The sequence below is a fragment of the Oncorhynchus mykiss genome, chromosome 15 (assembly GCF_057628025.1).
Source record: "Oncorhynchus mykiss isolate SJ-2025 chromosome 15, ASM5762802v1, whole genome shotgun sequence".
In the NCBI taxonomy this organism is placed as follows: Eukaryota; Metazoa; Chordata; class Actinopteri; order Salmoniformes; family Salmonidae; genus Oncorhynchus; species Oncorhynchus mykiss.
The window spans coordinates 77,666,969-77,692,366 of NC_143036.1; the positions used below are offsets into that span (position 1 = coordinate 77,666,969).

Here is a 25,398-nt window from a genome sequence, read left to right on the forward strand (position 1 = left end):
CCATATCAATGATAATCAGGAACAAACACATTACTGCCATCTTCAGACATGGCACCAACAGAATATAAGAAGCTAACTAGCTAACAACTTTTCCAGCACATTATAATGTAAAGAGTACAACACAATCATTGTATTGTACTGACTTTATATGTGTGAAGATCTAGTTATCATCATGGCTCCTTCTGTAGTGTCTCTCTACTAGAGTTATCATCATGGCCCCTTCTCTAGTCTCTATATACTAGAGTTATCATCATGGCTCCGTCTCTAGTCTCTCTACTAGATTTATCATCTTGGCCCCTTCTCTAGTCTCTATCTACTAGAGTTATCATCATGGCTCCTTCTCTAGTCTCTCTACTAGAGTTATCATCATGACTCCTTCTCTAGTCTCTCTACTAGAGTTATCATCATGGCTTCTTCTCTAGTCTCTCTACTAGAGTTATCATCATGGCTCCTTCTCTAGTCTCTCTACTAGAGTTATCATCATGGCCCCTTCTCTAGTCTCTATATACTAGAGTTATCATCATGGCTCCGTCTCTAGTCTCTCTATTAGAGTTATCATCATGACTCCTTCTCTAGTCTCTCTACTAGAGTTATCATCATGACTCCTTCTCTAGTCTCTCTACTAGAGTTATCATCATGGCTTCTTCTCTAGTCTCTCTACTAGAGTTATCATCATGGCTCCTTCTCTAGTCTCTCTACTAGAGTTATCATCATGGCCCCTTCTCTAGTCTCTATATACTAGAGTTATCATCATGGCTCCGTCTCTAGTCTCTCTATTAGAGTTATCATCATGACTCCTTCTCTAGTCTCTCTACTAGAGTTATCATCATGGCTCCTTCTCTAGTCTCTCTACTAGAGTTATCATCATGGCTCCTTCTCTAGTCTCTCTACTAGAGTTATCATCCTGGCTCCATCTCTAGTCTCTCTACTAGAGTTATCATCATGGCTCCTACTCTAGTCTCTCTACCAGAGTTATCATCATGGCTCCTTCTCTAGTCTCTCTACTAGAGTTATCATCATGGCTCCTTCTCTAGTCTCTATCTACTAGAGTTATCATCATGGCTCCTTCTCTAGTCTCTATCTACTAGAGTTATCATCATGGCTCCGTCTCTAGTCTCTCTACTAGAGTTATCATCATGGCTCCTTCTCTAGTCTCTCTCTACTAGAGTTATCATCATGGCTCCTTCTCTAGTCTCTCTCTACTAGAGTTATCATCATGGCTCCTTCTCTAGTCTCTCTACTAGAGTTATCATTATGGCTCCTTCTCTAGTCTCTCTCTACTAGAGTTATCACCATGGCTCCTTCTCTAGTCTCTCTACTAGAGTTATCATCATGGCTCCTTCTCTAGTCTCTCTCTACTAGAGTTATCATCATGGCCCCTTCTCTAGTCTCTATCTACTAGAGTTATCATCATGGCTCCTTCTCTAGTCTCTCCCTACTAGAGTTATCATCATGGATCCTTCTCTAGTCTCTCCCTACTAGAGTTATCATCATGGCTCCTTCTCTAGTCTCTCTACTAGAGTTATCATCATGGCTCCTTCTCTAGTCTCTCTACTAGAGTTATCATCATGGCTCCTTCTCTAGTCTCTCTACTAGAGTTATCATCATGGCTCCTTCTCTAGTCTCTCTACTAGAGTTATCATCATGGCTCCTTCTCTAGTCTCTCTACTATAGTTATTATCATAGCTCCTTCTCTAGTCTCTCGCTGATCTAGGATCAGATCCTCCCCTGTCCACGTAACCTGATCTGGGATCAGATCCTCCCCCTGTCCACGTAACCTGATCTAGGATCAGATCCTCCCCTGTCCATGTAACCTGATCTAGGATCAGATCCTCCCCTGTCCATGTAACCTGATCTAGGATCAGATCCTCCCCCTGTCCATGTAACCTTATTCATTATAACCTAAAAGACACAACCCTGGTTACCATCCTGGACCCAGACCTCAGTCTGACCCTGGTTACCTTCCTGGACCCAGATCTCAGTCTGACCCTGGTTACCATCCTGGACCCAGACCTCAGTCTGACCCTGGTTACCATCCTGGACCCAGATCTCAGTCTGACCCTGGTTACCATCCTGGACCCAGACCTCAGTCTGACCCTGGTTACCATCCTGGACCCAGATCTCAGTCTGACCCTGGTTACCATCCTGGACCCAGACACTGGTTATCCTCGTACAGTAATGCTGTGCCAACCATAGAGTACTGGAGCCAAATGAGGATGATAATGGAGGGTAATGTGGTGAATGTTGTGTGATGATGCATGCCATGTAATACATAAGTAAGTATCTCTCTCCATCTTTCTCTCTCTGTCTGTCTCTCTACTCTCTCTCTCTCTCTCTCCCCTCTCTCTCTCCATCTTTTTCTCTCTCTCTCTCTTTCTCTCTCCTCTCTCTCCATCTTTCTCTCTCCGTCTTTCTCTCTCTCTCTCTCTCTCTCCACTCTCTCTGACTCTCCCTCTCTCTCTCTCTCTCTCCGTCTCTCTCTCTCTGTCTCACACTCTGCTCTCTCTCTCTCTCTTTCTCTCTCTTCTCTCTCTCTCTCTTTTTCTGTCTCTCTCTCTCCCTCTCCTATCTCTCTCTCCCGTCTCTCTCTCTCTCCTCTCTCTCTCTCTCTCTCTCTCTCTCTTTTCTGTCTCTCTCTCTCCCTCTCCTATCTCTCTCTCTCTCTCTCTCTCTCTCTCTCTCTCTCTCTCTCTCCCTCTGTCTCTCACTACTCTTTCTCTCACTACTCTTTCTCTCTCTCCTTATCCCTCTCTCCTAACGACCGCCCGCCCGCCTGCCTGCGTTTTCCTCTAAACAAAGTTTGTTGCTCAGGCTAATTCAATTATTCAGCACTCACAACTTTAAAAACATAGAATAGTCATGACCAAACCCCTGATGAGAGCGTTAATTTAGCGGAACATTTCACTGCGAATCAAGTCAAGGCCAAAACAGAAATGTATGTTGTCATTTGCTTTGGGGTGGGATGGTTTACATCACATTCAGATCTGCCAGAGAAATGGAAGGGAAAGATGGTTACTTACATGTCGTCGTAGTAAAGAGTCCTCGTGGTTGTGGAGACAACGGTTATGTTGGTATTTATACATCCTATTAAAGTGTCCTTGTGGTTGTGGTATTAAAGAGTCCTTGTGGTTGTGGTAGTAAAGAGTCCTTGTGGTTGTGGTATTAAAGAGTCCTTGTGGTTGTGGTATTAAAGAGTCCTTGTGGTTGTGGAGACAACGGTTATGTTGGTATTTATACATCCTATTAAAGTGTCCTTGTGGTTGTGGTATTAAAGAGTCCTTGTGGTTGTGGTAGTAAAGAGTCCTTGTGGTTGTGGTATTAAAGAGTCCTTGTGGTTGTGGTATTAAAGAGTCCTTGTGGTTGTGGAGACAACGGTTATGTTGGTATTTATACATCCTATTAAAGATTCCTTGTGGTTGTGGTATTAAAGAGTCCTTGTGGTTGTGGTATTAAAGAGTCCTTGTGGTTGTGGTATTAAAGAGTCCTTGTGGTTGTGGAGACAACGGTTATGTTGGTATTTATACATCATATTAAAGAGTCCTTGTGGTTGTGGTATTAAAGAGTCCTTGTGGTTGTGGTAGTAAAGAGTCCTTGTGGTTGTGATATTAAAGAGTCCTTGTGGTTGTGGTATTAAAGAGTCCTTGTGGTTGTGGTATTAAAGAGTCCTTGTGGTTGTGGTATTAAAGAGTCCTTGTGGTTGTGGTATTAAAGAGTCCTTGTGGTTGTGGTAGTAAAGAGTCCTTGTGGTTGTGGTATTAAAGGGTCCTTGTGGTTGTGGTATTAAAGAGTCCTTGTGGTTGTGGTATTAAAGAGTCCTTGTGGTTGTGGAGACAACGGTTGTGTTGGTATTTATACATCCTATTAAAGAGTCCTTGTGGTTGTGGTATTAAAGAGTCCTTGTGGTTGTAGAGACAACGGTTATGTTGGTATTTATACATCCTATTAAAGAGTCCTTGTGGTTGTGGTATTAAAGAGTCCTTGTGGTTGTGGTATTAAAGAGTCCTTGTGGTTGTGGAGACAATGGTTATGTTGGTATTTATACATCCTATTAAAGAGTCCTTGTGGTTGTGGTATTAAAGAGTCCTTGTGGTTGTGGTATTAAAGAGTCCTTGTGGTTGTGGTATTAAAGAGTCCTTGTGGTTGTGATATTAAAGGGTCCTTGTGGTTGTGGTATTAAAGAGTCCTTGTGGTTGTGGTATTAAAGAGTCCTTGTGGTTGTGATATTAAAGAGTCCTTGTGGTTGTGGTATTAAAGAGTCCTTGTGGTTGTGGTATTAAAGAGTCCTTGTGGTTGTGGTATTAAAGAGTCCTTGTGGTTGTGGTATTAAAGAGTCCTTGTGGTTGTGGTATTAAAGAGTCCTTGTGGTTGTGGTATTAAAGAGTTCTTGTGGTTGTGGTATTAAAGAGTCCTTGTGGTTGTGGTATTAAAGAGTCCTTGTGGTTGTGGTATTAAAGAGTCCTTGTGGTTGTGGTATTAAAGAGTCCTTGTGGTTGTGGTATTAAAGAGTCCTTGTGGTTGTGGTATTAAAGAGTCCTTGTGGTTGTGGTATTAAAGAGTTCTTGTGGTTGTGGTATTAAAGAGTCCTTGTGGTTGTGGTATTAAAGAGTCCTTGTGGTTGTGGTATTAAAGAGTCCTTGTGGTTGTGGAGACAACGGTTATGTTGGTATTTATACATCGTAGTAAAGGGTCCTTGTGGTTGTGGTATTAAAGGGTCCTTGTGGTTGTGGTATTAAAGAGTCCTTGTGGTTGTGGTAGTAAAGAGTCCTTGTGGTTGTGGTATTAAAGAGTCCTTGTGGTTGTGGTATTAAAGAGTCCTTGTGGTTGTGATATTAAAGGGTCCTTGTGGTTGTGGTATTAAAGAGTCCTTGTGGTTGTGGTAGTAAAGAGTCCTTGTGGTTGTGGTATTAAAGAGTCCTTGTGGTTGTGGTAGTAAAGAGTCCTTGTGGTTGTAGAGACAATGGTGTGCATGTGTGTGTGCGTGTGCACGTGTGTGTGCGCAGACCCAGCCTCTGCCCTCTGACCTCTCTCACCAACCCCAGTACGACACACCACACAGCTCACACATAACCAGCCTCTCTGATGCTCTCTGGCTGGATGATCCCCCCCCCCCCCAGTCTAGAACACATGCCTCTGTCGAAATGTCTTGGTGTTTCATAAGTAAATAATGCCCTGCACAATTCAACACTTTGTTTCCTGGTGTTTCAATAGAGGAGCCTGGAGGAACCCCCCTGTATGTTATCCTACTAGCTCCTAGCTGTGATTACAGAGCAGGTCCTGTTTCCTGATCCCCAGAAGCTCATTACTAGTACAATGCTGGTGTTTAATCTGAGGGGAGGAAAACAACGACACATTGTGTTATTAAGGCCAGTCATCTCAATCAACTTCTACACGTTGAATGTGGACACAGAAATAATGCTTCTTTTTTTTTTTACTACAATTTTTCAGAAATATTCTATTAAAATACACAAATGAGGTGATGTTTCATTTTAAAAAAATGGCATATAAATCTAAATCAAATTTTTATAAAATGATATTATATTTATTATAAAATACATGTATATTGTTCTGGACACTGCATGAAGTCGGCCTACATTTAAATGTTTTACTTTGTGAAGACACTTCAGGACCAGACTTTTACACAGCAGATTGTGGATCCAGACTTTTACCATCTTTCTATCTGTAAAACACTAAAGAAACGTAGTAAAACGCTTTTTAAAAATTTATTATTTAAGAAAATGGAATCTAGAATAAATAAAAATGTGAAAATATGTCTGAGTGTTGTGGTGTACCCCTGGCAAAATGTAGATTTTAAAAACTTGAAAATGGTGCCATCTGCTTTACTTAATATAAGGCTTTTGAAATGATTTCTATTTTTTACTTTGGTACGTAAGAATATTTACAACCAAACACATTTAGACTTCTACTCAAGTACTATTTTACTGGGTGACTTTCACTTCTACTTGAGTAACTTTCTATTAAGTTTGGCAATTGGGTACTTATTCCACCACTGAATATATCTAAAGATAACCACACCATATCTAAAGATAACCACACCATATCTAAAGACAACCACACCATATCGAAAGATAACCACGCCATATTGAAAGATAACCACACCATATCTAAAGATAACCACACCATATCTAAAGATAACCACACCATATCAGGTGAATATATCTAAAGATAACCACACCATATCTAAAGATAACCACACCATATCTAAAGATAACCACACCATATCTAAAGATAACCACACCATATCTAAAGATAACCACACCATATCTAAAGATAACCACACCATATCTAAAGATAACCACACCATATCAGGTGAATATATCTAAAGATAACCACACCATATCTAAGGATAACCACACCATATCTAAAGATAACCACACCATATCTAAAGATAACCACACCATATCAGGTGAATATATCTAAAGATAACCACACCATATCTAAGGATAACCACACCATATCTAAAGATAACCACACCATATCTAAAGATAACCACACCATATCTAAAGATAACCACACCATATCTAAAGATAACCACACCATATCAGGTGAATATATCTAAAGATAACCACACCATATCTAAAGATAACCACACCATATCTAAAGATAACCACACCATATCAGGTGAATATATCTAAGGATAACCACACAATATCTAAGGATAACCACACCATATCTAAGGATAACCACACCATATCAGGTGAATATATCTAAAGATAACCACACCATATCTAAGGATAACCACACCGTATCTAAGGATAACCACACAATATCTAAGGATAACCACACCATATCTAAGGATAACCACACCATATCTAAGGATAACCACACCATATCTAAGGATAACCACACCATATCAGGTGAATATATCTAAAGATAACCACACCATATCTAAGGATAACCACACCATATCTAAGGATAACCACACAATATCTAAGGATAACCACACCATATGTAAGGATAAACACACCATATCTAAGGATAACCACACCATATCAGGTGAATATATCTAAGGATAACCACACCATATCTAAGGATAAACACACCATATCAGGTGAATATTTCTAAGGATAACCACACCATATCAAGTGAATATATCTAAGGATAACCACACCATATCTAAGGATAAACACACCATATCAGGTGAATATATCTAAAGATAACCACACCATATCAAGTGAATATATCTAAGGATAACCACACCATATCTAAGGATAACCACACCATATCAGGTGAATATTTCTAAGGATAACCACACCATATCAAGTGAATATATCTAAGGATAACCACACCATATCAAGTGAATATATCTAAGGATAACCACACCATATCTAAGGATAACCACACCATATCAGGTGAATATTTCTAAGGATAACCACACCATATCAAGTGAATATATCTAAGGATAACCACACCATATCTAAGGATAACCACACCATATCAGGTGAATATTTCTAAGGATAACCACACCATATCAAGTGAATATATCTAAGGATAACCACACCATATCAAGTGAATATATCTAAGGATAACCACACCATATCAGGTGAATATATCTAAAGATAACCACACCATATCTAAAGATAACCACACCATATCAGGTAAATATATCTAAAGATAACCACACCATATCAGGTGAGTATATCTAAAGATAACCACACCATATCTAAAGATAACCACACCATATCTAAAGATAACCACACCATATCAGGTGAATATATCTAAAGATAACCACACCATATCTAAAGATAACCACACCATATCTAAAGATAACCACACCATATCTAAAGATAACCACACCATATCAGGTGAATATATCTAAAGATAACCACACCATATCAGGTGAGTATATCTAAAGATAACCACACCATATCAAGTGAATATATCTAAGGATAACCACACCATATCAGGTGAGTATATCTAAAGATAACCACACCATATCAGGTGAATATATCTAAAGATAACCACACCATATCAGGTGAGTATATCTAAAGATAACCACACCATATCAAGTGAATATATCTAAGGATAACCACACCATATCAGGTGAGTATATCTAAAGATAACCACACCATATCAGGTGAATATATCTAAAGATAACCACACCATATCAGGTGAGTATATCTAAAGATAACCACACCATATCAAGTGAATATATCTAAGGATAACCACACCATATCAGGTGAGTATATCTAAAGATAACCACACCATATCAGGTAAATATATCTAAAGATAACCACACCATATCAGGTGAGTATATCTAAAGATAACCACACCATATCAAGTGAATATATCTAAGGATAACCACACCATATCAGGTGAATATATCTAAAGATAACCACACCATATCAGGTAAATATATCTAAAGATAACCACACCATATCAGGTGAGTATATCTAAAGATAACCACACCATATCTAAGGATAACCACACCATATCAGGTCAGGGGAACAGTGGGTTAACTGCCTTGTTCAGGGTAACAGTGGGTTAACTGCCTTGTTCAGGGGAACAGTGGGATAACTGCCTTGTTCAGGGGAACAGTGGGTTAACTGCCTTGTTCAGGGGCAGAACAACAGATTTGTACCTTGTCAGCTCAGGGATCCGATCTAACAATCTTTCAGTCACTGACCCAGCACTCTAACCGCTAGGCAGAAGGTTAGGAAGTGCAGCCCAGTTTCCAACCCATTTTGTGGGCAGTGTGCACATAGCCTGTCTTCTCTTGAGAGCCAGGTCTGCCTGCGGTGGCTTTTCTTAATAGCAAGGCTATGCTCACTGAGTCTGCAAATAGTCAAAGCTTTCCTTAAGGTTGGGTCAGTTACAGTGGTCAGGTATTCTGCCATGTTTTCTCATGATTTGGTTGGGTCTACTTGTGTTGCTGTCCTGGGGCTCTGTGGGGTCTGTCTGTGTTTGTGATCAGAGCCCCAGGACCTGCTTCCTCAGGGGACTCTTCTCCAGGTTAATCTCTCGGTAGGTGATGGCTTTGTTATGGAAGGTTTGGGAATCACTTCCTTTTAGGTGGTTGTAGAATTTAACGTATCTTTTCTAGATTTTGATAATTAGTGGGTATCGGCCTAATTCTGCTCTGCATGTATTATTTGGTGTTCTACGTTGTACATGAAGGATATTTTTGCAGAATTCTGCGTGCAGAATCTCAATTTGGTGTTTGTCCCATTTGGTGAATTCTTGGTTGCTGAGCGGACCCCAGACCTCACAACCATAAAGGGCAATGGGTTCTAAGTATTTTTAGCCAGATCCTAAATGGTATGTCACACCCTGGTCAAAGTATTTTGTGTTTATCTTTATTTATTTGGTCAGGCCAGGGTGTGGCATGGGTTTTTGTATGTGGTGTGTATGTATGGGGATTGTAGCTAGTGGGGTGTTCTAGCTAAGTCTATGGCTGTCTGAAGTGGTTCTCAATCAGAGGCAGGTGTTTATCGTTGTCTCTGATTGGGAACCATATTTAGGCAGCCATATTCTTTGAGTTTGTCGTGGGTGATTGTCCTTAGTGTCCTGATGTCATTGTTCTGTGTTAGGTTACACAAGTATAGGCTGTTTCGGTTTTCGTTAAGTTTATTGTTTTGATAGTGTTTGTGTTAAGTGTGTTACTTCATTAAACATGGATTGCAATAGACACGCCGCATTTTGGTCCGACTCTCCTTCTCATACGGAAAACCGTTACAGAATCACCCACCACAAAAGGACCAAGCAGCGTGTCAACAGGCAGGAGCAGCGCGAGGAGATGCGCAATAAGGATTTCTGGACATGGGAGGAAATCCTCGACGGGAGAGGACCCTGGGCTAAACCAGGGGAGTGTAGCCGCCCAAAGGTGCAGCGGGAGAAGAGGCAACAGGAGCAGCCCAAAGAGGAGGTACGGACATGGGAGGACGAATTAGAAGGAAGAGGACCCTGGGCTCAGCCAGGAGAATATCGGCGCCCCAAAGAAGAACTGGAGGCGGCGAAAGCTGAGAGGCGCAGATATGAGGAGGCAGCACGACGTAGCGGATGGAAGCCTGAGAGGCAGCCCCAAAAATTTCTTGGGGGGGGGGCTAACAGGGAGTATGGCTACGCCATGTAGGAGACCCGGGCAGACTCCCTGTGCTTACCGGGGGGCTAGAGAGACCGGACAGGCACCGTGTTATGCAGTGGTGCGCACGGTGTCTCCAGTGCGGGTGCATAGCCCGGTGCGGTATATTCCAGCTCCGCATGTCGGCCGGGCTAGATTGAGCGTCGAGCCTAATGCCATGAAGCCGGCTCTACGCATCTGGTCCCCAGTGCGTCTCCTTGGGCCGGCTTACATGGCACCAGCCTTGTGCTCGGTGTCTCCGGTTCGCCTGCATAGCCCAGTGCGGGCTATTGAGCGCCTGCACGGTCCGGTCTTTCCAGTACCACCTCCACACCCCAGCCCTCCGGTAGCAGCTCCCCGCACAAGGCTTCCTGTGCGTGTCCTCGGCCCAGTACCACCAGTGCCAGCACCACGCATCAGGCCTACAGTGCGCCTCGCCTGTCCAGCGCTGTCGGAGCCCTCCTCCTCTCCAGCGCTGTCGGAGTCTCCCGCCTGTTTAGCGCTGTTAGAGCCTTCCTTCTCTACAGCGCTGCCGGAGTCTCCCGCCTGTTCAGAACTGCCAGTCTGCATAGAGCTGCCAGTTTGCAAGGAGCTGCCAGTCTGCATAGAGCTGCCAGTCTGCATAGAGCTGCCAGTCTGCAAGGAGCTGCCAGTCTGCAAGGAGCTGCCTGTCTGCAAGGAGCCGCCAGAGCTGCCTGTCTGCAGGATGCCGCCAAAGCTGCCAGTCTGCAAGGAGCCGCCAGAGCTGCCAGTCTGCAAGGAGCCGCCAGAGCTGCCAGTTAGCATGGAGCAGCCAGGGCCGCCAGCCAGTATGGAGCAGCCAGGGCCGCCAGTCAGCATGGAGCAGCCAGGGCCGCCAGTCAGCATGGAGCAGCCAGAGCAGCCAGTCAGCATGGAGCAGCCAGAGCAGCCAGTCAGCATGGAGCAGCCAGAGCAGCCAGTCAGCATGGAGCAGCCAGAGCTGCCAGTCAGCATGGAGCAGCCAGTCAGCATGGAGCAGCCAGAGCTGCCAGTCATCATGGAGCAGCCAGTCAGCATGGAGCAGCCAGAGCTGCCAGTCATCATGGAGCAGCCAGTCAGCATGGAGCAGCCAGATCTGCCAGTCGACCGGACTCTTCCAGATCTGCCAGTCGACCGGACTCTTCCAGATCTGCCAGTCGACCGGACTCTTCCAGATCTGCCAGTCGACCGGACTCTTCCAGATCTGCCAGTCGACCAGATCTGCCAGTCGACCAGACTCTTCCAGATCTGCCAGTCGACCAGACTCTTCCAGATCTGCCAGTCGACCAGGATTTGCCAGATCTGCCAGTCGACCAGGATCTGCCAGTCAGCCAGGATCTGCCGAAACCACCCGCCAGCCAGGATCTGGTAGATTCATCAACCTGCCTGAGCTTCCTCTCACTCCTGAGCTTCCTCTCACTCCTGAGCTTTCCCTCAGTCCCGAGCTGCCTCAGTCCCGAGCTGCCCCTCAGTCCTGATCTGCTCCTCAGTCCAGTGGGGTTCTGGGTGAGGACTACTAGGCCATGGTCGGCGGCGAGGGTGGACTATCCAGGGACGCGAGGAGAAGGGACTAAGACATTGATTGAGTGGGGTCCACGTCCCGCGCCGGAGCCGCCACCATGGACAGACGCCCACCCGGACCCTCCCTATTGTTTTGAGGTGCGTTCGGGAGTCCGCACCTTGGGGGGGGGGTTCTGTCACACCCTGGTCAAAGTATTTTGTGTTTATCTTTATTTATTTGGTCAGGCCAGGGTGTGGCATGGGTTTTTGTATGTGGTGTGTATGTATGGGGATTGTAGCTAGTGGGGTGTTCTAGCTAAGTCTACGGCTGTCTGAAGTGGTTCTCAATCAGAGGCAGGTGTTTATCGTTGTCTCTGATTGGGAACCATATTTAGGCAGCCATATTCTTTGAGTTTGTCGTGGGTGATTGTCCTTAGTGTCCTGATGTCATTGTTCTGTGTTAGGTTACACAAGTATAGGCTGTTTCGGTTTTCGTTAAGTTTATTGTTTTGATAGTGTTTGTTTAGTGTGTTACTTCATTAAACATGGATTGCAATAGACACGCCGCATTTTGGTCCGACTCTCCTTCTCATACGGAAAACCGTTACATGGTATGTCAAATTTTATGTTGCTTTTGATGGCATAGAAGGCCCTTCTTGCCTTGTCTCTCAGTCTCTATCTCTCTCTCAATTCAATTTAAGGGGCTTTATTGGCATAGGAAACATGTATTTACGTTGCCTAAGCAAGTGAAATTGATCAACAAAAGTGAAATAAACAATAAAAAGTTTACAGTAAATATTACACTCACACAAGTTCCAAATAAATAAAGACATTTCAAATGTCATATTATGTCCATAGTAAAATCAAAATCAAATCAAATTGTATTTGTCATATGCACCAAATACAATCTTACAGTGAAATGCTGAATACAACAGGTGTAGTAGACCTTACAGTGAAATGCTGAATACAACAGGTGTAGTAGACCTTACAGTGAAATGCTGAATACAACAGGTGTAGTAGACCTTACAGTGAAATGCTGAATACAACAGGTGTAGTAGACCTTACAGTGAAATGCTGAATACAACAGGTGTAGTAGACCTTACAGTGAAATGCTGAATACAACAGGTGTAGTAGACCTTACAGTGAAATGCTGAATACAACAGGTGTAGTAGACCTTACAGTAAAATGCTGAATACAACAGGTGTAGTAGACCTCACAGTGAAATGCTGAATACAACAGGTGTAGTAGACCTTACAGTGAAATGCTGAATACAACAGGTGTAGTAGACCTTACAGTAAAATGCTGAATACAACAGGTGTAGTAGACCTCACAGTGAAATGCTGAATACAACAGGTGTAGTAGACCTTACAGTGAAATGCTGAATACAACAGGTGTAGTAGACCTTACAGTGAAATGCTGAATACAACAGGTGTAGTAGACCTTACAGTGAAATGCTGAATACAACAGGTGTAGTAGAACTCACAGTGAAATGCTGAATACAACAGGTGTAGTAGACCTTACTGGGAGAATGCTGAATACAACAGGTGTAGTAGAACTTACAGTGAAATGCTGAATAAAACAGGTGTAGTAGACCTTACAGTGAAATGCTGAATACAACAGGTGTAGTAGACCTTACAGTGAAATGCTGAATACAACAGGTGTAGTAGACCTTACAGTGAAATGCTGAATACAACAGGTGTAGTAGACCTTACAGTGAAATGCTGAATACAACAGGTGTAGTAGACCTTACAGTAAAATGCTGAATACAACAGGTGTAGTAGACCTCACAGTGAAATGCTGAATACAACAGGTGTAGTAGACCTTACAGTGAAATGCTGAATACAACAGGTGTAGTAGATCTTACAGTGAAATGCTGAATACAACAGGTGTAGTAGACCTTACAGTGAAATGCTGAATACAACAGGTGTAGTAGACTTTACAGTAAAATGCTGAATACAACAGGTGTAGTAGACCTTACAGTGAAATGCTGAATACAACAGGTGTAGTAGACCTTACAGTGAAATGCTGAATACAACAGGTGTAGTAGACCTTACAGTGAAATGCTGAATACAACAGGTGTAGTAGACCTTACAGTGAAATGCTGAATACAACAGGTGTAGTAGAACTCACAGTGAAATGCTGAATACAACAGGTGTAGTAGACCTTACTGGGAGAATGCTGAATACAACAGGTGTAGTAGAACTTACAGTGAAATGCTGAATACAACAGGTGTAGTAGACCTTACAGTGAAATGCTGAATACAACAGGTGTAGTAGACCTTACAGTGAAATGCTGAATACAACAGGTGTAGTAGACCTTACAGTGAAATGCTGAATACAACAGGTGTAGTAGACCTTACAGTGAAATGCTGAATACAACAGGTGTAGTAGACCTCACAGTGAAATGCTGAATACAACAGGTGTAGTAGACCTTACAGTGAAATGCTGAATACAACAGGTGTAGTAGACCTTACAGTAAAATGCTGAATACAACAGGTGTAGTAGACCTCACAGTGAAATGCTGAATACAACAGGTGTAGTAGATCTTACAGTGAAATGCTGAATACAACAGGTGTAGTAGACCTTACAGTGAAATGCTGAATACAACAGGTGTAGTAGACCTTACAGTGAAATGCTGAATACAACAGGTGTAGTAGACCTTACAGTAAAATGCTGAATACAACAGGTGTAGTAGACCTCACAGTGAAATGCTGAATACAACAGGTGTAGTAGACCTTACAGTGAAATGCTGAATACAACAGGTGTAGTAGATCTTACAGTGAAATCCTGAATACAACAGGTGTAGTAGACCTTACAGTGAAATGCTGAATACAACAGGTGTAGTAGACCTTACAGTGAAATGCTGAATACAACAGGTGTAGTAGACCTCACAGTGAAATGCTGAATACAACATGTGTAGTAGACCTTACAGTGAAATGCTGAATACAACAGGTGTAGTAGACCTCACAGTGAAATGCTGAATACAACAGGTGTAGTAGACCTTACAGTGAAATGCTGAATACAACAGGTGCAGTAGACCTTACAGTGAAATGCTGAATACAACAGGTGCAGTAGACCTTACAGTGAAATGCTGAATACAACAGGTGTAGTAGACCTCACAGTGAAATGCCGAATACAACAGGTGTAGTAGACCTTACAGTGAAATGCTGAATACAACAGGTGTAGTAGACCTCACAGTGAAATGCTGAATACAACAGGTGTAGTAGACCTTACAGTAAAATGCTGAATACAACAGGTGTAGTAGACCTTACAGTGAAATGCTGAATACAACAGGTGCAGTAGACCTTACAGTGAAATGCTGAATACAACAGGTGTAGTAGACCGTACAGTGAAATGCTGAATACAACAGGTGTAGTAGATCTTACAGTGAAATGCCGAATACAACAGGTGTAGTAGACCTTACAGTGAAATGCCGAATACAACAGGTGTAGTAGACCTTACAGTGAAATGCTGAATACAACAGGTGCAGTAGACCTTACAGTGAAATGCTGAATACAACAGGTGTAGTAGACCTTACAGTGAAATGCTGAATACAACAGGTGTAGTAGACCTTACAGTGAAATGCTGAATACAACAGGTGTAGTAGACCTCACAGTGAAATGCTGAATACAACATGTGTAGTAGACCTTACAGTGAAATGCTGAATACAACAGGTGTAGTAGACCTCACAGTGAAATGCTGAATACAACAGGTGTAGTAGACCTTACAGTGAAATGCTGAATACAACAGGTGCAGTAGACCTTACAGTGAAATGTTGAATACAACAGGTGTAGTAGACCTCACAGTGAAATGCTGAATACAACAGGTGTAGTAGACCTCACAGTGAAATGCTGAATACAACAGGTGTAGTAGACCTTACAGTGAAATGCTGAATACAACAGGTGCAGTAGACCTTACAGTGAAATGCTGAATACAACAGGTGCAGTAGACCTTACAGTGAAATGCTGAATACAACAGGTGTAGTAGACCTTACAGTGAAATGCTGAATACAACAGGTGTAGTAGACCTCACAGTGAAATGCTGAATACAACAGGTGTAGTAGACCTTACAGTGAAATGCTGAATACAACAGGTGCAGTAGACCTTACAGTGAAATGCTGAATACAACAGGTGCAGTAGACCTTACAGTGAAATGCTGAATACAACAGGTGCAGTAGACCTTACAGTGAAATGCTGAATACAACAGGTGTAGTAGACCTTACAGTGAAATGCTGAATACAACAGGTGTAGTAGACCTCACAGTGAAATGCTGAATACAACAGGTGTAGTAGACCTTACAGTGAAATGCTGAATACAACAGGTGTAGTAGACCTTACAGTGAAATGCTGAATACAACAGGTGCAGTAGACCTTCCAGTGAAATGCTGAATACAACAGGTGTAGTAGACCGTACAGTGAAATGCTGAATACAACAGGTGTAGTAGATCTTACAGTGAAATGCCGAATACAACAGGTGTAGTAGACCTTACAGTGAAATGCTGAATACAACAGGTGTAGTAGACCTTACTGTGAAATGCTGAATACAACAGGTGCAGTAGACCTTACAGTGAAATGCTGAATACAACAGGTGTAGTAGACCTTACAGTGAAATGCTTACCTACCATCCCTTAACCAACAATACAGTTTAGTAAATAAACTGAAGTTAATAATAAATAAATAAAAATACAAAAAAATAAGAAACTAGAAACATAACAAATGATTAAAGAGCAACAATAAAATAACAGTAACAAGGCTATACACAGGGGGTACCGGTGCTGAGTCAAGGTGTGGGGCACTGCTTAGTGAAGGTAATTGAGGTAAAATGTACATGTAGGTAGATGTAAAGTGGCTATGCATAGATAATAAACAGAGAGTAGTAGCAGCATTAAAATGGGGTTGGGGTCAATGCAACAGTCTTGGTAGCCCTTTAATGAACTGTTCAGGAGTCTTATGGCTTGGGGGATAGAAGCTGTTAAGGAGCCTTTTGGACCGAGACTACCGGTACCGCTTGCTGTGCAGTAGCAGAGAGAACAGTCTATGACTAGGGAGTCTTATGGCTTGGGGGATAGAAGCTGTTAAGGAGCCTTTTGGACCGAGACTACCGGTACCGCTTGCCGTGCAGTAGCAGAGAGAACAGTCTATGACTAGGGAGTCTTATGGCTTGGGGGATAGAAGCTGTTAAGGAGCCTTTTGGACCGAGACTACCGGTACCGCTTGCCGTGCAGTAGCAGAGAGAACAGTCTATGACTAGGGAGTCTTATGGCTTGGGGGATAGAAGCTGTTAAGGAGCCTTTTGGACCGAGACTTGGCGCTCCGGTACCACTTGCCGTGCAGTAGCAGAGAGAACAGTCTATGACTAGGGAGTCTTATGGCTTGGGGGATAGAAGCTGTTAAGGAGCCTTTTGATCCGAGACTACCGGTACCACTTGCCGTGCAGTAGCAGAGAGAACAGTCTATGACTAGGGAGTCTTATGGCTTGGGGGATAGAAGCTGTTAAGGAGCCTTTTGATCCGAGACTACCGGTACCACTTGCCGTGCGGTAGCAGAGAGAACAGTCTATGACTAGGGAGTCTTATGGCTTGGGGGATAGAAGCTGTTAAGGAGCCTTTTGATCCGAGACTACCGGTACCGCTTGCCGTGCAGTAGCAGAGAGAACAGTCTATGACTAGGGAGTCTTTGGCATCTCCTCATTCACTGAATCTTCTTCCAGACAGGACAATGCCAATGAAGAGACCAAACAAGATATACACAAAGCAAACATTTAACTTTACAACTATTAGCTAGCTATATATGAATCATGAAACGAATGTCCTAAAACAAATGTTACGCAAAGGTTGATGTGAATTCTTCATGGGTAGCTTGCTAGTTAACAGTAGTAGCTAGCCAGTTAGCCCTATTGACTTACTATGGGTTTGTGATGTAAGTGGGTATTGTAGACAAGTAAACATGCCAAAATGAACACAGAATATATTTATTAATGTAGCAAGATCATTTTCATGCACGCACACACACACACACACACACACACACGCACACGCACACGCACGCACACACACACACACACACATGCACACCTTTCAACATCCTGTCAATGAGCCCCCCTGTAGGATAACAACACACATCTAGTCTCAGAGTTGAACATCTCTCTCAACCGCTTCTTCTCCTAAAATTGACACAAAGTTGAGACTTGGCTGATGCCACCCACACAATACAGCCTTTCCAGACACCGAAGTAGAGTTTGGTATCAGCCAGACTATATCTGTATGCCTTGAGGTGTAGCTTTTAACTGAGATTGCCTCGTAGAGTTGCCTCATTCCTCGGCGCGTCCTGATAAAACCTTCTTATCTCATATTACTTGAAGAACGTGTTTCATGGCACTATGGATATATAGCTGATTCACTCCGCTAACCTAATAATACACTGTGAGGAGCAGTAGTACAATGCATTCATTCACCGTGTTCTCCAGAAACATTCACACCGTCCAGCACCCTAATAGAACCATGTTGTAAAAACTTAAACGTCAATCATTGACAGTTCTTTCAGACATAATCATTTCTCTCAACTTGTTCTCATTATTACAGTGCCAACAGACAATGTTCATCCCCCACGTTTGGTTGTGTTACAGCCTGAATTCAAAATGGATTCATAGGTTTTATTTCCCATTTTCCCACAATACCCAATAATGACAAAGTGAAAACATGTTTTATAGATTTGTTTTTGTTTTGTTGTTGCATATTTCTTAAAAATAAAAAACTGGCAAAACCTAATTTACATAATAGTTTTAAATTCAGGCTGTAACACGACAAGATGTGGGGGAAATGTGAAGAGGTGAGAATACTTTCTGAAGGCGCTGTATGTCTCGGAACTTTCTCAGTAGCCTAGTCAGCTTGAGATTTGTGGTGAAATGTGTAAGTCATTGCATGTGGCATACTGACATTTTTCAGAGCGGCAAAATATGGGAAGCAGGAGGATGATTAGCAGGCTATAGTACATGTGTATACTAGGAGCGATAACCGCGTGCGTGCGGTAGGCTTTACACGTTCCCCGTCCCGAGATCATTCACGCGCTCAGCTCCGCTTAGCTGCCTGGTTTTGAATGGCGTTGACTGACGTCACGAAGCGCGGCACACTGGTGAGACTGTTTAAAGCTGTGAAGCATTTCAGGATGGATCTCAGAGAATAGGAACAGAGGGGGACACGCTGTCTGAACTACTCCATGCGCTCCAGACAGAAGGCTTGATACATCGACACATACAGACAGCCGCAGACTGGGAGACTTGGAAGGACTTACTGAAACGGCGGCAAACTCTTATTTCATTTTTTTCAGCACCTTTGATTTCGTTTTTTCCTTCTAAAAAACGGTGGAGATGTTTCATCCCCGTAAAGTTGTAATCATCTTATTGCTGGTGGTCGCGGAATGCGGAGCGATATCGCAGATGGGGGCTCAGGTCGGCGACTGCCCGTCCCGCTGTCACTGCGAGGAGGACGGCATGCTTCAACGTGTCGACTGCTCGGATCTCGGGCTCACGGACATTCCAGCCAACCTTAGCGTCTTTACTTCTTATCTGTAAGTCTCATTTTGTCTATTTTGTCCTTCGTGAGCGGTGAGAACGGGGCACCTGTGCACTTGGCACGGCGAGGACTTCTAGCCTACTAACTAACCAACTAGGAAAGAGCGCTTGTTTTCGTGCGTCTCTCTCTACTACATTAATGAAGACTAGTCAACTTTGACAGATATGAAGCCAGCCTCGTTTGGTCTCGGCTCGCAGAGAGAGTAACGCGCAAGCTGTTTTACAAATGTTAACCTTCACGTGGTACTTGTCAGGCAAAGAAACTATGGATAGGATTTAGTTGCATATAGTCTACATTTTATTTGCGTGTTTGGTTTCAATTTACACCAGATGATTTTGTATACCATTATAGATTTACAAATATTTACAAATATTATTGAAAAAAAGCGCTATGTTACAGATTTATTTAACTAGGCAAGTAAGTTAAGAACAAATTCTTATTTTCAATGACGGCCTAGGTACAGTGGGTTAACTGCCTTGTTCAGGGGCAGAACGACAGATTTGTACCTTGTCAACTCAGGGATTCGATCTAGCAACCTTACGGTTTCTGGCCCAACACCTGCCTCTAACCACTAGGCTACCTGCCTCTAACCACTAGGCTACCTGCCTCTAACCACTAGGCTACCTGCCTCTAACCACTAGGCTACCTGCCTCTAACCACTAGGCTACCTGCCTCTAACCACCAGGCTACCCTGCCTCTAACCACTAGGCTACCTGCCTCTAACCACTAGGCTACCTGCCTCTAACCACTAGGCTACCTGCCTCTAACCACTAGGCTACCTGCCTCTAACCACTAGGCTACCTGCCTCTAACCACCAGGCTACCCTGCCTCTAACCACTAGGCTACCTGCCTCTAACCACTAGGCTACCTGCCTCTAACCACTAGGCTACCTGCCTCTAACCACTAGGCTACCTGCCTCTAACCACTAGGCTACCTGCCTCTAACCACTAGGCTACCCTGCCTCTAACCACTAGGCTACCCTGCCTCTAACCACTAGACTACCCTGCCTCGAACCACTAGGCTACCTGCCTCTAACCACTAGGTTACCTGCCTCTAACCACTAGGCTACCTGCCTCTAACCACTAGGCTACCTGCCTCTAACCACTAGGCTACCTGCCTCTAACCACTAGGCTACCCTGCCTCTAACCACTAGGCTACCCTGCCTCTAACCACTAGGCTACCCTGCCTCTAACCACTAGGCTACCCTGCCTCTAACCACTAGGCTACCTGCCTCTAACCACTAGGCTACCTGTCTCTAACCACTAGGCCACCTGCCTCTAACTGCCGTTAAGGCTAAACATAACTTAATCAACAATGGCTCAGTTGGTTCAGTCATGGTGCAACTCCATTTTTACATGGGCCACGTAACCGACTGAGTAAATGCTGTAAGTTAAGTTGGATAAAGTTAATGCTGAATTAAAACGTTGTTTTCTTTCTGTTCTAATACTGTTATTACTACAGTAATTAACTGCAGGTGTTATGCATACCTCTATGTTCATATGGAGTTGTTTGTGTTGTCGTATGGAGTTGTTTGTGTTGTTGTTTGTGTTGTCGTATGGAGTTGTTTGTGTTGTTGTTTGTGTTGTCGTATGGAGTTGTTTGTGTTGTTGTTTGTGTTGTTTGTGTTGTCGTATGGAGGTGTTTGTGTTGTCGTATGGAGGTGTTTGTATTGTTGTTTGTGTTGTTGTTTGTATTGTCGTATGGAGTTGTTTGTGTTGTCGTATGGAGTTGTTTGTGTTGTTGTTTGTGTTGTCGTATGGAGGTGTTTGTGTTGTCGTATGGAGGTGTTTGTATTGTTGTTTGTGTTGTTGTTTGTATTGTCGTATGGAGTTGTTTGTGTTGTCGTATGGAGTTGTTTGTGTTGTTTGTGTTGTCTTATGGAGTTGTTTGTGTTGTCTTATGGAGTTGTTTGTGTTGTCGTATGGAGTTGTTTGTGTTGTCGTATGGAGTTGTTTGTGTTGTCTTATGGAGTTGTTTGTGTTGTCGTATGGAGTTGTTTGTGTTGTCGTATGGAGTTGTTTGTGTTGTTGTTTGTGTTGTCTTATGGAGTTGTTTGTGTTGTCTTATGGAGTTGTTTGTGTTGTCGTATGGAGTTGTTTGTGTTGTCGTATGGAGTTGTTTGTGTTGTCTTATGGAGTTGTTTGTGTTGTCTTATGGAGTTGTTTGTGTTGTCGTATGGAGTTGTTTGTGTTGTCGTATGGAGTTGTTTGTGTTGTCGTATGGAGTTGTTTGTGTTGTCTTATGGAGTTGTTTGTGTTGTCGTATGGAGTTGTTTGTGTTGTCGTATGGAGTTGTTTGTGTTGTCTTATGGAGTTGTTTGTGTTGTCGTATGGAGTTGTTTGTGTTGTCGTATGGAGTTGTTTGTGTTGTCGTATGGAGTTGTTTGTGTTGTCGTATGGAGTTGTTTGTGTTGTTGTTTGTGTTGTCGTATGGAGTTGTTTGTGTTGTTGTTTGTGTTGTCGTATGGAGTTGTTTGTGTTGTCGTATGGAGTTGTTTGTGTTGTCTTATGGAGTTGTTTGTGTTGTCTTATGGAGTTGTTTGTGTTGTCTTATGGAGTTGTTTGTGTTGTCTTATGGAGTTGTTTGTGTTGTCGTATGGAGTTGTTTGTGTTGTCGTATGGAGTTGTTTGTGTTGTCGTATGGAGTTGTTTGTGTTGTCGTATGGAGTTGTTTGTGTTGTTGTTTGTGTTGTCTTATGGAGTTGTTTGTGTTGTCGTATGGAGTTGTTTGTGTTGTCGTATGGAGTTGTTTGTGTTGTCGTATGGAGTTGTCGTATGGAGTTGTTTGTGTTGTCTTATGGAGTTGTTTGTGTTGTTGTTTGTGTTGTCGTATGGAGTTGTTTGTGTTGTTGTTTGTGTTGTCGTATGGAGTTGTTTGTGTTGTTGTTTGTGTTGTCTTATGGAGTTGTTTGTGTTGTCGTATGGAGTTGTTTGTGTTGTCGTATGGAGTTGTTTGTGTTGTCGTATGGAGTTGTTTGTGTTGTTGTTTGTGTTGTCGTATGGAGTTGTTTGTGTTGTTGTTTGTGTTGTCTTATGGAGTTGTTTGTGTTGTCGTATGCATATCTTCAGGTCTTACCATATTATTAGAAAATCAGAGTTTTTATCCCATGTAACAGGAACAGAACATCACATTTAAAAATATATATAATTATTATTATCAGCTGATTTCAGAAACACAACCCACATGTCAGCCCCATGTTTAGTCTAGTTGCCCTGATCCTGAACCAGGTACTTTTAAAACCACCTGGTGCTGGTTTTCTCTATATTCCCCTGTCATCTATGACAGCAGGACACATAGAGATTTCACAGCTCCCCAGGAATAGCAGGCTCACTGCATGGCATGGAGAGCAACAGTATATCTGGCTGCCAAGCTAGCACACCGTCCTGGCCCGACCAGGACCAGCTCTCAGTATGGACCAGCCTGCCTGGCCCTGCATCGCTGGCATCAGACAGACAGGCATATCTTGATGTTTCACACACCTCAGAGGAGGAAAGATGAGAGAGCTGGTTGGCCGCGCTCGCTCTCTTCCTCTCTTTCTCTCTCTCGTTCTTCCTCTCTCTCTCTCTTTCTCTCTTTCTCCTTCACCCCTTTATTCCTCTGTCTCTCTTTGTCAGTAACACCAGGAACAGTCCTGTCTGAGATGTTGAGAATTCTGTCAAAACTTCTCCAGCACTTTGTCTCACGAAGTGGCGGCTGGGCAGAGCAGACAGAAGAGGGCAGTTAGCTGTAGCAGGGCAGAGCAGACATAAGAGGGCAGTTAGCTGTAGCAGGGCAGCGCAGCGCAGGCAGAAGAGGGCAGTTAGCTGTAGCAGGGCAGAGCAGACAGAAGAGGGCAGTTAGCTGTAGCAGGGCAGAGCAGGCAGAAGAGGGCAGTTAGCTGTAGCAGGGCAGAGCAGGCAGAAGAGGGCTGTTAGCTGTAGCAGGGCAGAGCAGACAGAAGAGGGCAGTTAGCTGTAGCAGGGCAGAGCAGGCAGAAGATGGCAGTTAGCTGTATGTAGCACGGCAGAGCAGACTCTTTTAAAGCCTCGTTTGACTTCCTTCTGTCTGAGCTATTCTGATGGTGTTAAGGTCCGTGCTTCAATCAGCATTAGATTATGTATATGTATGTATGACATCTGTTGTTTACTACTTCTATAGGGAAACATTAAGCCTGCCATACAAGGCTGATGTGACAGTCCTTCTATAGGGAAACATTAAGCCTGCCATACAAGGCTGATGTGCCAGTCCTTCTATAGGGAAACATTAAGCCTGCCATACAAGGCTGATGTGCCAGTCCTTCTATAGGGAAACATTAAACCTGCCATACAAGGCTGATGTGCCAGTCCTTTTATAGGGAAACATTAAGCCTGGTTGATGTGACAGTCCTTCTATAGGGAAACATTAAGCCTGCCATACAAGGCTGATGTGCCAGTCCTTCTATAGGGAAACATTAAGCCTGCCATACAAGACTGAACAAGGCTGATGTGACAGTCCTTCTATAGGGAAACATTAAGCCTGTCATACAAGACTGAACAAGGCTGATGTGACAGTCCTTCTATACGGAAACATTAAGCCTGCCATACAAGGTTGATGTGACAGTCCTTCTATAGGGAAACATTAAGCCTGCCATACAAGACTGAACAAGGCTGATGTGACAGTCCTTCTATAGGGAAACATTAAGCCTGTCATACAAGACTGAACAAGGCTGATGTGACAGTCCTTCTATAGGGAAACATTAAGCCTGTCATACAAGACTGAACAAGGCTGATGTGACAGTCCTTCTATAGGGAAACATTAAGCCTGCCATACAAGGCTGATGTGACAGTCCTTCTATAGGGAAACATTAAGCCTGCCATACAAGGTTCATGTGACAGTCCTTCTATAGGGAAACATTAAGCCTGACATACAAGACTGAACAAGGCTGATGTGACAGTCCTTCTATAGGGAAACATTAAGCCTGTCATACAAGACTGAACAAGGCTGATGTGACAGTCCTTCTATAGGGAAACATTAAGCCTGTCATACAAGACTGAACAAGGCTGATGTGACAGTCCTTCTATAGGGAAACATTAAGCCTGCCATACAAGGTTGATGTGACAGTCCTTCTATAGGGAAACATTAAGCCTGCCATACAAGGTTGATGTGACAGTCCTTCTATAGGGAAACATTAAGCCTGTCATACAAGACTGAACAAGGCTGATGTGACAGTCCTTCTATAGGGAAACATTAAGCCTGTCATACAAGACTGAACAAGGCTGATGTGACAGTCCTTCTATAGGGAAACATTAAGCCTGCCATACAAGGCTGATATGACAGTCCTTCTATAAGGAAACATTAAGCCTGCCATACAAGGCTGAACAAGGTTGATGTGACAGTCCTTCTATAAGGAAACGTTAAGCCTGCCATACAAGACTGATGTGACAGTCCTTCTATAGGGAAATATTAAGCCTGCCATACAAGGCTGAACAAGACTGATCTGACAGTCCTTCTATAGGGAAACATTAAGCCTGCCATACAAGGTTGATGTGACAGTCCTTCTATAAGGAAACATTAAGCCTGCCATACAAGGCTGAACAAGGCTGATGTGACAGTCCTTCTATAGGGAAACATTAAGCCTGGTTGATGTGACAGTCCTTCTATAGGGAAACATTAAGCCTGCCATACAAGGCTGATGTGACAGTCCTTCTATAGGGAAACATTAAGCCTGCCATACAAGGCTGAACAAGACTGATGTGACAGTCCTTCTATAGGGAAACATTAAGCCTGGTTGATGTGACAGTCCTTCTATAGGGAAACATTAAGCCTGCCATACAAGGCTGATGTGACAGTCCTTCTATAAGGAAACATTAAGCCTGCCATACAAGGCTGAACAAGACTGATGTGACAGTCCTTCTATAGGGAAACATTAAGCCTGGTTGATGTGACAGTCCTTCTATAGGGAAACATTAAGCCTGGTTGATGTGACAGTCCTTCTATAGAGAAACATTAAGCCTGCCATACAAGGCTGAACAAGACTGATGTGACAGTCCTTCTATAGGGAAACATTAAGCCTGGTTGATGTGACAGTCCTTCTATAAGGAAACATTAAGCCTGCCATACAAGGTTGATGTGACAGTCCTTCTATAAGGAAACATTAAGCCTGCCATACAAGGCTGAACAAGACTGATGTGACAGTCCTTCTATAGGGAAACATTAAGCCTGGTTGATGTGACAGTCCTTCTATAGGGAAACATTAAGCCTGGTTGATGTGACAGTCCTTCTATAGGGAAACAT

At 43.2% G+C, this 25,398-nt stretch overlaps 1 protein-coding gene across 1 annotated transcript in view; it reads left to right on the forward strand.

Moving 5' to 3' along the window:
* The first annotated feature begins 18,517 nt into the window (after window positions 1-18,517).
* The window catches only part of LOC118942829 (leucine-rich repeat-containing G protein-coupled receptor 5A), a 216,014-nt gene continuing 209,133 nt past the window's right edge, over window positions 18,518-25,398 (forward strand). The window contains exon 1 of the mRNA XM_090201280.1: window positions 18,518-19,141. Within this exon, the coding sequence (XP_090057406.1) occupies window positions 18,942-19,141 (200 nt within the window). The 5' untranslated portion in view covers window positions 18,518-18,941. The remainder of the gene's footprint in view (window positions 19,142-25,398) is intronic.